Source organism: Suricata suricatta, chromosome 4 (genome assembly GCF_006229205.1).
Source record: "Suricata suricatta isolate VVHF042 chromosome 4, meerkat_22Aug2017_6uvM2_HiC, whole genome shotgun sequence".
Classification (NCBI taxonomy): domain Eukaryota; kingdom Metazoa; phylum Chordata; class Mammalia; order Carnivora; family Herpestidae; genus Suricata; species Suricata suricatta.
The window spans coordinates 100,546,350-100,560,123 of NC_043703.1; the positions used below are offsets into that span (position 1 = coordinate 100,546,350).

General features: G+C 34.8%; 1 protein-coding gene across 4 annotated transcripts in view; it reads right to left on the bottom strand.

The window, feature by feature from the left end:
- The window catches only part of RTN4 (reticulon 4), a 72,828-nt gene that overhangs the window by 28,498 nt on the left and 30,556 nt on the right, over positions 1–13,774 (bottom strand). Inside the window, exon 1 of one of the 4 annotated variants that reach the window (XM_029937367.1) lies at positions 6,388–6,604. The exons of the other annotated variants lie outside the window; for them this stretch is intronic. Coding sequence (XP_029793227.1) covers positions 6,388–6,421 — 34 coding nt within the window. The 5' untranslated portion in view covers positions 6,422–6,604. Of the gene's footprint in view, positions 1–6,387; positions 6,605–13,774 lie in introns of those variants that run through there. 4 annotated transcript variants of the gene reach the window in all.

Consider the following 13,774-nt stretch of genomic DNA (forward strand, 5'->3'; position numbering starts at 1 on the left):
AAAGATGCAAAGAGAAATACAGGTTAAAATAAATTTAATAACAATTTAGCCTAAATTCTATCATGAAATGAGATAAACTGAATAAATAACAAGGGAACCTAGGGAATACCTAGAGATCAGAGTAAGAATTCTATTCAACACTTAAGTATTTTTCCTACATTCATGCATGTAATGCAATCCCTAAGGACAAAGAGAAATTATACTCCTGGCTCACAGAATCCCCAAGAGGCTTAACATTTTGACAATACTCAACAACTAACCACACCTACCTTCTTTCACTGCTAGTGTGAAAGATTACTCCCTATTTTATTGCAGAGTGAAGACCATACAAAAGAGAAATATACACCACGTTCAATAAGATGACACAGACTATTAAATGAACAAAAACCAAAACATGGGTAGATTGTATTTTTAAATCTTCAGTTTTTCAAGTACAAATAGAAATTGTAAAAGAAAAACAAGAGCCCATGCCATCAACTATGCAGCCCTGAACAATTTAATCTCTTTACTTTACATGGTTTCCTTACCTATAAAATGAGGAAGTCAGAACAAAAAACTAGTAAGATGCCTTGTCTTCATTTTTCAAGAATATATGTAGGGGGTTCAAGGCCAGGAATAAGCCTAAGTGAACATCCCAGCTCTCAGCCTCTCACGTCACTGAGGTGTATGGAATCAATGAGGAAATCCAGTGATGAAGCCACCACTGTGTCTGCCTTCATGGAATTCACAGGCGAATTATACATATAAATCTAGATACATATCTATACACATCTATATAAGACATAGAGATATCTTGACTTTTTCTGGCCTCTAAAATCCACAAAGGCAGAAACAGTGGTGCCTTCATCAACCGGTCTTCCTGTTGACGACTCTGCACAGCCTGCAGGAACACTGGAGAGCTTCCACATGGAGGATAAGTAAAAACCACAAAGAAGACTGGGCCTTTGATAAGTATGACTTGGGCAAAATGAATTGGGAAGAAGGGACATTCTAGACAGAAAAAAGATAAGCAAGTGCAAAGAACTAACATATTTAGGGAACAAGTCCTTCAATGTGACTACAGACAGAGCAATGAGAGATGGGATTATAATGGTTAGGACTAAACCACAGAATCCCTTTTGAAAGTCCAGGATAAACTGTATGAACTTACTTTGAAAAGTAAAGAAAAACTCCTTAAGTGCTATGATTATAGCCACACTTTAGGAAGATTAAACTGGCTGCAGCTGCAACACATAGGATTTAGTGGAAAAACCAGCTAAGAGTCTTGGTGAGGAATTAGGAATACCCAGACTTGGACGAATAAATAAAACAGAGAGGATATTTCCAGCAATGCTTCCACTACATATCCATAGAAGACTTTAAACCATACATAGAGGAAAGCATTTGCAAATTTAGTTTTTAATATAAACCCAGTTCTCATCAAGTGATTTAACTACTTAAAACTGACTATCTTAGGGTGCTTGGGTGGCTCAGTCAGTTAAGCATCTGACTTCGGCTCAGGTCATGATCTCACGTTTGTGGGTTTGAGCCCCATGTTGGGTTCTGTGCTGATAGCTCAGAGCCTGGAGCTTGCTTCGGATTCTGTGTCTCCCTCTCTGCCCCTCCCCGCTCATGCTCTGTCTCTCTCTGTCTCAAAAATATATAAAACATTTAAAAAAAAAATTTTTTTTTACACTATCTTAGAGTTAAAACCATCAGAAATGCATATGGCCAAAGTTTCAGGATAGACACTTCCATACATTTGCATAATATTTTGTACCATCTTAAAATAATAATAATTTGTACCATCTTTCTGGAGGGCAATTTTGCACCATAAATAAAAAGCCAAAATACTATAAACCAGCAATTTGGAAATAATCATGGATAAAAACAAAGATTTATATTCAATTATATTCATCTTAGCATTATTTATACTTGCAAAAACATGAGGAACTTGAATACTTAACTAGATGGAATTGTACATATTTAGAATACCATAGCCATTAAAATATAGAGTATTTCTTAAATGAAAGCTATTTCCCCATTTAGTTAAAAATTAAAGAAAATGTACCATATGACCCCAACACATACACACAAACCACTAAAGTTAATACCCCAAAACAAAACCACTCCATGTGAATCAATAGTTTCAGTCATTAAGACACCTAAATTTTCTACAAAATATGTATATTCATACATATTTCTCTATAGATATCTGTTTATTACATATGTAGTGTTGTGCTGCTAAACCAAGATGTAAAAGAAATATCCACTGACTGCCTACACATCGGGTTTCAACCAAATTTAGAACGAAAAGCAAGGGCCTTCCTCCCAAAAACAGGTCTCAAAATTGATAACACCAAAGTTCCCTTCCGAGGTACCTTTTGGTTTTCACAGGAGTTGAGTAATTTATTTCACACAGCACGATTCATGTTCCTCTCTACCTCAATGTCCGTATGCACATATAACTGTACCCACACTTTGGGGCACGTGGGAGGCTCAGTCGGTTAAGCATCTAACTCCTAGTCTTGGCTCAGGGCATGACCTCACAGTTCGTGAGTTTGAGGCCCACCTTAGCTGAGCTGACAGTGCAGAGCCTGCTTGGGATTATCCCTCTTTCTCAAAAGTAAACGTTAAAAAAGAGTCTTAAAAAAAACTGTACCCACATACTCAGTAACATTAAGCCTCCAAATACATTTAAAGTGGTTTGAAAGAAGTAAAGACCAGGGGGCCAACAAGAACCTCTGCAAAGAAGTATGCTCCAAAAATGGGCCCAAAGGCAGTGTGTCTTAAGATACAATCAAGTTGAATTTGAATGCTGGGAACACGTTTGTCCCCACCCTACAAAAACTTCTCTCAAAGGTCGCCTACAGTGTGTTAACTGCCAAATTCAAACAGCATTAGTAACCATGGACAGTGTTGCATATGTTCGTAAAATTCAACAGGGTCCACAATCATTTCTTAATCTTCATAGTCAACAGCTTCTCTGTAGTATTTAGGCATTTCAACGTCCAATCCTTTGCCATTAAACCTGATGTTTCCCTGAGCTTCAGAGAAATTCTACAGTCACTTCAAATTTGAAGCTGCTAAAACTGAAGTTGGCATCATTTCTGCCTATTTCCATGGACACTAAAAAGCACTGGCACTGCCAGTCTCACCCCGACTGGATCTCACGTTGTCCTTTGAAAACCTCCCTCGGTCTAGTTCCACAAATCTATGTCAGATGTCAAGTATTACTTGCTTAAGTTTCTCAATCTGTCACTTCCTTGTCATTCCCATTTCAGGCAAAGTTCAGGCACTATTTGTTTTAAATCTGGGCACAAACACAGTCATCCTAATTTCTGCCTCTAAGTATTCAAATTTATCTTATACAGCACCCCAAACCAGTCTTTCAAACCTGATATCATTTTATAACTCTTTGATACAGAGAGAGACAGAGCATGAGAGGGGGAGGGGCAGAGAGAGAAGGAGACACAGAACTGGAAGCAGGCTTCAGGCTCTGAGCTAGCTGTCAGCACAGATAGCTGCTGGGGCTCGAACCCACGAACGTGAGATCTGACCTGAGCCGAAGTCAGAGGCTTAACCGACTGAGCCACGCAGGCGCCCCTCATTTTATAACTCTTGACATTAAAACTTCCAAAGGCTCTTTATTTCCTTTATGATAAAATCCAAAAGCCAATGTCCTCTGCAAAGTAGCCCAGGGTATCTTTTCATAAAACCAGAGAACCTCAAAACTGGAAGCCTAGAAATCATGCAAATGAGCAAACTGAATCAAGACCAAAAAGGCTAAGTGCCTTACTCTGGCCAAAATTAAATTACCAGACCAGAAATTAAAAACCTAGATCAGTATTTCCTAAATTTGTCTGATTATAATATTAATTATACCAAGATGTTTATTTAATATACAGATTGCCAGACCCTGCCCCTGTCAATTCTGATTCAGTAAGTCTGAGTACAATCACATGACTCAGAATATTTAAGAAGCACTATGTGATTCTCTCTCATCTTCAGGGAAATCTGAGAAAACCTGACCTAGATCTTGCAAATCTGCTATATTCTTTGACAATATCAATCTCACCTTTCAACTACTGTCTTATAAAAACTCTGTTCTATCCAAAAAACTCTACTCACTGTTTCAATTACAACTTGTTTAGAGGTTGTATCACATTCTCCCACCTCACCCAACCCTCAAAACCTACTCATTGCTTCCTATTTTAATCTTTTCAAAATCTTAACAAATGCTTTCCATATAACCCCAATAATCAGGTACCCATGTGGATTCCATGTGTTATGTAAGTATGCTAAGAATAGAAAATCAAAGATAAAAACATATAAAAGAATACAAATTATTAACATTGGTCTTAGCCTGAAAGCTAAAATGCCTTACATACCAAACAGCAAAACACAAAACAAAACAAACTTCTTAAAACACTGAAATCAGAGTATCTCTCATTTCTGTCACACTATTCTACTTCACCATCCTCAAGATGCCTGGCTTGTGTTTCAACCCTGGCACTTGAGGTAGGAAGGGGAACAGGAGAAAAAAATACAGACTGAAGTATTTTTTTTTTTTAATATAGCTAGAGCCTAGATTTGAGCCCAGATCATAAAATGAAAAAAACTCATTTTCTCATAAATGAGGGAAAAACGCATTTTATGGCAGCTTCACCTCCTCAGTCATTTCCATTTAAGTTGTAGTCTATAATCTACAACATTAAAATCAGCTGCTGATAAATACTAAACTAGAACTTCATCAATAAATCAGAAAGATAGGTACCAAACAAACAAAAACCAAACAAACAAAAAAAGAACACAGACAAGCACTAATATGTTAGGCCATCCCATTTAACATACAACATGAGGCTCCCGGAGATATCCATGAGTAAATCTGATTTTATATTGAGTGCCTAAAAATAATCAAAATAAATCTCTGGCAAATATGGGCTATAATGGATCTTAATTTCTCCTGTCTCAAAATATCCCTAAATTCAGCAAGTAAATAACTTATGATGTTATTAAATGCAAATTAAATTACATCTAAGATGTAAATTATTAATACAGAACCTTCATATCTGCAGAGTAGGCCCTGATATAACTTTTCCCCCTATTTTTAAAGCTTGTTTTATTGTTATTGTTATCACTACTATCAATTTAATTATCAAAAAACTAGTATATCAATTCACCTTTCATTTTGTAATGCTAATGGTCAGAAACATGAAGAAATAAAATTCATTCTTTTCCTTAAATTCACATATAAAGAAATCATAAAGGTAAAAATCCAAAGCTGCATAGTTTTCTATTCTTTAAATTATAACTAATAAAAATCTTTCTAATGCCTGATTGTGAACTCAATCTCAAACTCACCTTTTCCCCACATTTCTTTATTGAACCAATTTTTAAAAGGATGTTATGAATGTTACTGTAATTAGCCTCACATATTGCTTTTAGAAACATTATCACCAATCTTGCTAACAATTCTGTACAAAGAAATAACATCTTTTAAAAACTATAAGACCTGAATATGGCCAGAAAAAAACTTGTGTGTAAGGTCTACTTGGACTACTTAAAAATAGCTCTAATAATTTTTAACAATTTATTATGAGTGGTCAGACATACAGCCTACCACCTTCTCTTTTTAAAAAAAATGGGACATTTAACCATCTATATAAGATAGTTTTAAAATATTCGTTACAGTCAACTTTCACTTATGGATAAGCTTAAATTCTTACACAATGACCCACTGAGACTTGAAAGGATCCACTGGGCTTTCAAGGGGGAGGAATGGGGATCAAGATCACTGATTGGCTACTACAAGGACGAAGGTTAATGACTTAAATACAGGAATGCATCTAAAACTACTGTGCATACATTTTAATGATTTCAAGATATACAAAAAATACAATCTACTTAAATGGTGAGTGATAATGACTTCAAAGGTTTAATCAGATTTCCAAAGAAGAAACAAGCTTATTGCAAACGCAATATCCTGCTACCTACAAATCTTGGATAGAATTTCAACTATACCAAATCAGCTTAAAAAAAAAAATACTTAGTCACAGAAAATATGTCATTACGTAATGCAAAGATAGCTATGTACATTTATCACACCAAAGTGACCAACAAATATGTTAAAACTATATTGTTTACAACGTGCAGATTAAAGAATAAAACCTAATCAACTATAGGACTGTGAAGCCTAAATCAAATGCCAATGAAACAGAACAGCATGACAGTTTCTCATATACATCCATATATAAAAACATATACCAAATAGCTGTTTTAATCCTTAACTCCTAAACCTTTCACAGGCTTCATTTCAATCCAAAATGTGTCTAAAATTGCAAAGCTTATTCAGAGAAACATGGTCACATTAAAAACACTGAATAGAAGATTAGAAAGCAGATATACCCTTATCCTTCCAATTTTTCTTCTGACAGTCCATCTCTTGTCACGATCTGCCCCCTCCAGATGCAATTATCAATTATGCATACCAACAGAAAAGCTGCAACTGCACAAATCTACCCTGTGAGACATGAAATATCCGTTTCCTCAACCGAAGTCTGCAGTCTCTGCTGCACAACTGCAGCAGGACTGAAGTCACCTGACGTCTTCTGGGTGTGGAGCAATCTGACGCAGTGCAATCTGTAACTAGGCTACTAATACTCAGGCACCACCGCCTTCTTCCTATGTGTTTATTGTTCTAGTCTTTTGCTTGTTGCCCATACCAAAGGGAGCTACTTTTGCAGGGGGAGGGGTAGGCTACTAAATAAAAGAAAGTAAAGAGGGTTATTCTTGTGGAAGAGTTAACCACTGGTTATATGCGAAATGCACTTAGAGCCATATCCAAGTTTTTTTCTTTTCATTGGTGGGTGAATTATGCTGCTGGTTTTCAGTTCCATTTAAAACTCAAATCAATAGTTACCTAATAAGATAAAAATGGACTGATCCAAAGAAAGGTAATAGCTTAAATTTGGGAAGTGCTGAATCTCTTCTTACTTTCTCTTAAGTTTATTAAGGCTTAGAGCATTCAGCATTTTACACCCTTATGAGGGTATAAGCAAAGAATCACCAAGCCAAATTATTAGTGTTTACTCACTGTATGCTACTGCAAAAGAAAAAAAAAGGTTTTATTCAATCTGGGCAGTCTCATCTAATGTAATGTTCTCTAGTTTTACTTCTTTTACAATTATGGAAATCCAGACTTTAAAATATACATTTATTCCTAATCATCACTTGCTACAACTCAATCTTTCAATAAATATCTATTAAACATTACTGCAGGTACTATTAATAGGCTCTTAGCTTGAAGAGAAATATTCATGTGCTAATTATAACATTTGCCTTGGGAAAATGACATAAGACCAAACCAGAATTGTACTGATAAATACAAAAACAAATCTATATACAGAATTTCTGAAATTTTTGCTCAACTTTATAAAACAGGCATTCATTCCAGTACAGAATATTATGTCTTTACTAATGTTCCACAAGTGGTTGAACTGATGCTAGTGTTTAACCAAGCAAAAGGCAATATATAATGACAAATCAGCTTAAATATTTTAAAATGTATAATATAATGAAGTATTATAAGATATATAGCTTATGTACTATACCTCTTAGGACTATATAGCAACACTGAAATTGGTATAATATTTTCTGGAACTTGCTGTAAAACTACAAAATCTTTAGTATCAAAGGTAGCCTGGTCAATGACTCAGTTCTTTCACTACCTGCATTTCTAACTCTACACATAAAAAAGCAAAGTTATTTTTAAAGAGAGTCTACTATTCTAAGCTCAAAAGTTTATAAAATATTCCCATAATACTTATTTTCTAACACTGAATCCTTTGAAACCAAAGATGTGTAAATACTTTTGCATTAGAATAAAGCACTCAAGAATAGCACCCATACACTGCTTTCAAGTCAGAGATTACTACACAAATAGGAGAGAGGCGAAAAAAAGATTTGAGACAAAGGTATTTACCATTTATACTTGTCACATCCACTGGTACTTGATTTGACTCAAAATATTTAAAAACAGTCTCAGAGAGCAAGAATGTGTAATAATAACCATTTGTATAAACAATAAATACACTTGGGACACCTGGGTGGCTCAGTCGGTTAAGGATCCGACATCAGCTCAGGCCATGATCTCACGGCTCATCAGTTAGAGCCCCGCATCGGACTCTGTGCTGACAGCCAGTTCAGTGGAGCCTGTCTTTGGATTCTGTATCTCCTTGTTTCTGCCCCTCCCCTCCTTGCACTCTCTCTCTTTCAAAAATAAATAAAACATAAAAATAAATAAATAAATAAATAAATAAATGAACAAACATTAAATACACTTATAAGCTCCCCTGGTGGATTAAAAAGTCAAAACTGGAGCCTTAAAGTTTGATCTTACATAGTGATATCTAATTCTTTAATTATTAAGATCTTTGCAATTGAAACTACTAAGCTTATAGGAAAAACTAACTCATATATATCCACTGACATTTGCCCATTTCTTTAAAAGTTTTAAAATTATTTTAAGTTTGGTTAGCTAAGCAAAAAAGTGATTAAATATAAATATATGGTAATACAAATCTGTTAAAAACATAAAACCATATGGACTACACTTACAGAGGATCAAATGAATTAGGCCTTAGGAGAGGAAAGTAGGCAATATATAAGTCCTAGCTATTTAACATGATTCTATAAATAATAGTCAAACTAGTTATTCTAGGAAATAAACCAATACCTTTCTAAACAAGTGCAAGCATGTGTGTGCGTGTGCACCCCCCCCCACACACACACACACTTTGCTACATAGTTCTATTATACTCCAGCTCAGAAAAATTTGAATAGGGATAGTTTATAGGTCCTACTCCACATTAAATCCCAACATAACTGACAAGTAAAGGACATAAACCTGTTAGAAATTTGCCTTCATTTATTTTGATTTCCTTCAAATATTTAATATTTTGTTTAAAAAAATGAATACTTTGAAGGACAATTTTCAAACATAACTGATACATCCCAACTTGTAAAACAGCACTTTTTTGATTATTTGGGACAGGAACCTATTTTTCCTTAAAAGTAAAGGCTTTCAACGGAGGGGGCCACAGACAATTTATTTACAATGCAAGTAAATAAAAGTGCAGTCTAATTTTAAATCTTACTGCATATGCGGAGGAGTAGAAGACATTTTCTTTTTTAAAACTCAAAATCAGCCTTTCTCCGAACTTCTGAAATAAACTGCTCTCGGTTCATGTTTGGCAGCTTCCCACTCCTCCATATCCACATCCTCAGTCCCTCTTCAAAGCATGACAAAAATCAGTGAAGACCTGCCCAAGCATAATCCTAACTCCTTTCCAAAGGGTGTCATGCTCTTTGGAGCAAAAAATTACCTAGATTTCGCTTCTCTTATCTCAAATCAAAACTCAATTTGTTAGTGTAAACTCACCAGTAGGAAAATCCTATGATTGAATCAGTTCCTGCTAAAGAATCAAATATTCCTTTCTCTATAACCTTTTCATGAAGTGTGTGTGTGTGTGTGTGTGTGTGTGTGTGTGTGTGTGTGTGTGGCTTGTATCTAAGTGGCAGGATTTCAGACTCAAGACTGTATTTTGGAATAGGCAGCATTACATAAGCGTTAAGTCCATGCCAGCCAGCTTTCCCAAGAAACTCATTTTCCATTTCTTTCCTTCCTCTACTTCTGAATCTCAGAAAAATTCAAGTTTTGGGGGTTTTTCCCCACAATATCTAGAAATCAAGGGAAATAAATGAAAAAGAGGTAGTCATTTGGATTTAAAGTGCTATAAGTTGGGGATTGCTAGTATACAATTCTTAACAGCTAAAGTAAGTATTTCTACTTTCTGGAAACAGAAAACAAGATTAATCTCTTTTTAAATAAAGGAACAATTATAGTTACATAGGAGCTTTAAAGTTATTTCAAAATTTAATTATGCTGAGCTATACAAAAATATGAAACTACACATATGTCCCATTACTGAAAGGTATTAAATGATGCTGTTTCATACCATATGCTGTAATATAATGCCCTCTATGGACTAAATTATAGCACTTCAACATTAACTACTAAATTAATCTTAAGACATGGCAAAAGGCTTTAGTCTAGAAACTGAATGACAATACAAGTTCAAATGGCAAAAAAAAAATTATGAGCATTTTAAAATCTACAATTTCAAATAAGTTGCTAAAATGAATATGAAGACCATAGAGAAAGAAATTGAAAGTGATACTACCCAGTAAGAACTAAATAAATGCTGGCTTCATGTGTTACAATCTAAAATAAATATACAAATTCCAAAAGATCCAAAGCACTTCTAAATTTGGAATTAAAAACTTAATAGTCACAGGCTCTGGACAGATGTTTTAAAACTTTTAAGTTTTCACTAAAGTAAAAAGGTTTCGGGGAATCTTAAAGGTCATTCCATAAAGTTTAAAGTAACGTGATTCAAGCATTTGTTTGATTCAATAAAATGTGTCAAAATCCTTTTATAAAGTAATTTGTTAATGTAAACCAAATATCCAAAACTCACTAAATTTCTCTATTATCTGAAGTCCATATGGTCAATTATAGGACATGCCATAGACCTCACTTTCTATACGTAACACTAGATGGCACCAACACCCACAGTATAGTAGATTGTATAATTCTGGGCATGCAATCCAACAAAAACTACACTCTTTCTGCCTGACAATAGGGAACTAGAGATCAGAATATGACAGCAATAGAAAAACAACTCCACCACCAGGAAGGCACGTGGGATAAAGTGATCTCTGACCAGTATTCAAAATCAACTTTAAATAGGTAAGAATCAAGTATAAAAATAAAATACATACATACATACATATTTTCCTATGTGAAAACTAAAAAGTGTCCACTAAAATGTAAAATAAAATAAAATTGTTTGGAAACCTGTAACATAACAGGAGTTTGCATTCTTTGTACAAAGAGCTCTCATAAAATCAGAAAAAAGATGAACACCTAAATTTAAAAACGGACATAGGGTATGAACAGGCAATTCATAAAAGAAATAAAAATAGCCAACATATACGTGGAACATGTTTACTTTTACTAATAATCAAAGATCAAAACTGCAAGATACCACTTCTACCTATTAAACTGGTAAAGGTTTTTCTTTTTTAGGTGCCAAATACAGAATGTCTGGAGAGATACCTAAGAAAAATGTCCCAGCACAGAACTCTGAAGGAAATGAGGTAGCTAGCTGAGACATAAATAAGTCTTACGGTCATCGTGACCTTCAAATTTTATATAATGGGGAACTATTACCTATCCAAAAATAAATAAATAATAGCAATTATAAGTGAGAGTGGAGAAATAGGGGTTTTCTTACTCTTTTTAGGGGGAAAAATAGTACAACTTTTCTGACAGCCAAGTTTTATCAAACTCTTATAAAAATGGGCAGACTCGTTTATGTAGGGTTTATTTCTAAAAATTCATGAAAAATAATTCAGACATGTAAAACATAGGTTAACAGCAGCATTATTTATAAATTAAAAAGTTGGATATGGCCCTTCGTAGGAAAGTGGATGGACCTTGAGGGTGTCATGCTGAGTGAAGTAAGCCAGGCAGAGAAGGACAGAAACTGTATGTTTACACTCATAGGTCTAGCAGGAAAACAAGAGAGACCTAATGGAGAACCAGGGGGAACGGAGGAGGGAGAGAGAGTTGGGGAGAGAGAGGGATGCAAACCTTGAGAGACTATTGAATGCTGAGAATGAACTGAGGGTTGGGGGGAGGGGGGAGGGGGGAAGACAGGTGGTGGTGATGGTGGAGGGCACTTGAGGGGAAGAGCACTGGGTGTTGTATGGAAAACAATTTGACAATAAAATATTATGGAAAAAAAAAAGTTGGAAAGCACCTAAGAATCCAACAATAGCAAACTAGTTAAATTATATACAATACTAAGGAAAAGCATTAAAAAATCATGTTGCAGCAGAATAAAGACATGGAAATATTGGCATTATGTAAGACACTGCTGATTTTCTAAAGCTATAAACAATGTGTAGACTAGGATCCCTATTTGTTAAAAACACTTTTTCCCCCACTCCATAAAGTATCCATATGCATTGAAAATAGACAAGAAGAATATATTCTAAAATACTAACAATTATGATGTCTGGGCAATAGGATGACAAATTTTTTTCATCTCAATAATTTTCCCTACTTCTCAGATCTGTACAATGAGCATTTAGAATGTTCCGTGTACTGTTGGTCCGTTAGACAAATGCTTACTAAGCTCAGAGTAAAGCATTTGCTTGAGGGCGTACAGCTATAATCCATAAGAAAGCCAGGATGAGAACTCAGGCCTGTTAAGATTCCCAAAATGAAGTTCTTTCAACCACACTACATACAGTGTTATCCAACTTTTCTGGTACAGATTTCATAATTACTTTCAATCTGTACTGGGCTCATAGTGAGCACTAAATAAATCCTCATTAATTTGACTTTAAGTCACATTTGTTGAAGTAAATAAAATTGATTCTTTTACTAACAACAGTGCATTTCTAACTTAGCTACATTTACTAAGAGATTCCCAGCCAAAGATTTTTCTACTCAATTTGTTAGATTAAGCATGTTAATTGTTCAGGGTACTTAAATTTCTTACTTTTATCAGGTTAACTGTTCAGTGTCATAATGAAAGTTCAACTAATAATTATCAAAGTGTCCTAAATATGCTCACTAAAAATGTATTGTAACCAAAATACCAAACCTTAATATCTATAATACTTTAATGAGAAATTTCAAAGGCTATATATAGTAAATTATAGTAAATTCCTAAGTTAATATAAGAAAAAGGTTAGGTTATAAACACTATCTAAAGAAACCTCTTATTCATGAACATATTTAAGAAGTTATATATATATATAAATCTGCAAAGGATAATCTTTAATTCTTTACCTAGACAAAAGGGTCCCTTTTAAATGAGTCCTTTATTATGAAAATACGACTTAGATAGATATCACATAAAATAAACAATCACACTGTTGGTGGTTTACACTTCACTTCCAACAGGCCAGCCAAATAAAATCTATACTATGAGCTAAAAATATTCTGTGCATCACTGGCAAACCAAGCAACCAACAAACATATACTAAGCAACGGCATCTTTAAACAAAGATTTCAGTGGTTTGGATGAGAGGCGTTAGCACCTTTCTTTACCAACAGCCTCCCAACAACACAGTCAGCAGCTGTTCCCAAGGAGGCTGTTCAGTCTCCACAGGGAAGCACGAGTGTCACTTTCATCTTGATATCCCTACATATGGAAAATCATGTGAGAAAATGCATATGGTAACCAACTTTCTTGACTTTTAAAACCTGTCTTAACATTGGTAACTGCTCCAACACAACATGTATGTAATGAAAGCACAGCACCTTGGTTGCTGCAGAACTTAGAAAAACTGCTCACTCCAAAATGGAAAACAACTGAGCAGGGGAGAAAACCTCGGTTGGAATCCTAGTTCTTTGCCTGTTGGGAAAAAGATTCTCCTTGTGGAATTAAGATATAAATAAGAAAGCCCAATGCCTGAAACACAGAAGTTCAAAAGTATTGTGCTTACTATGTAATTTGCTACATAACTTTGGGAAATAAGACTAAGTCCCACACATTGATGCTGGTTCCTTCTTTCAGATCATGGTAGAGATTAAATATGTCAAAGTGCTTCATGTTTAGAAGATTTGCCATAAATGACAGCTCCCCTTTCCAGGTAAAATCAGAAAAATTCAGCTTCTTTTCTCAGTCTTTGAAAATTCTCAATTAAAAAACCT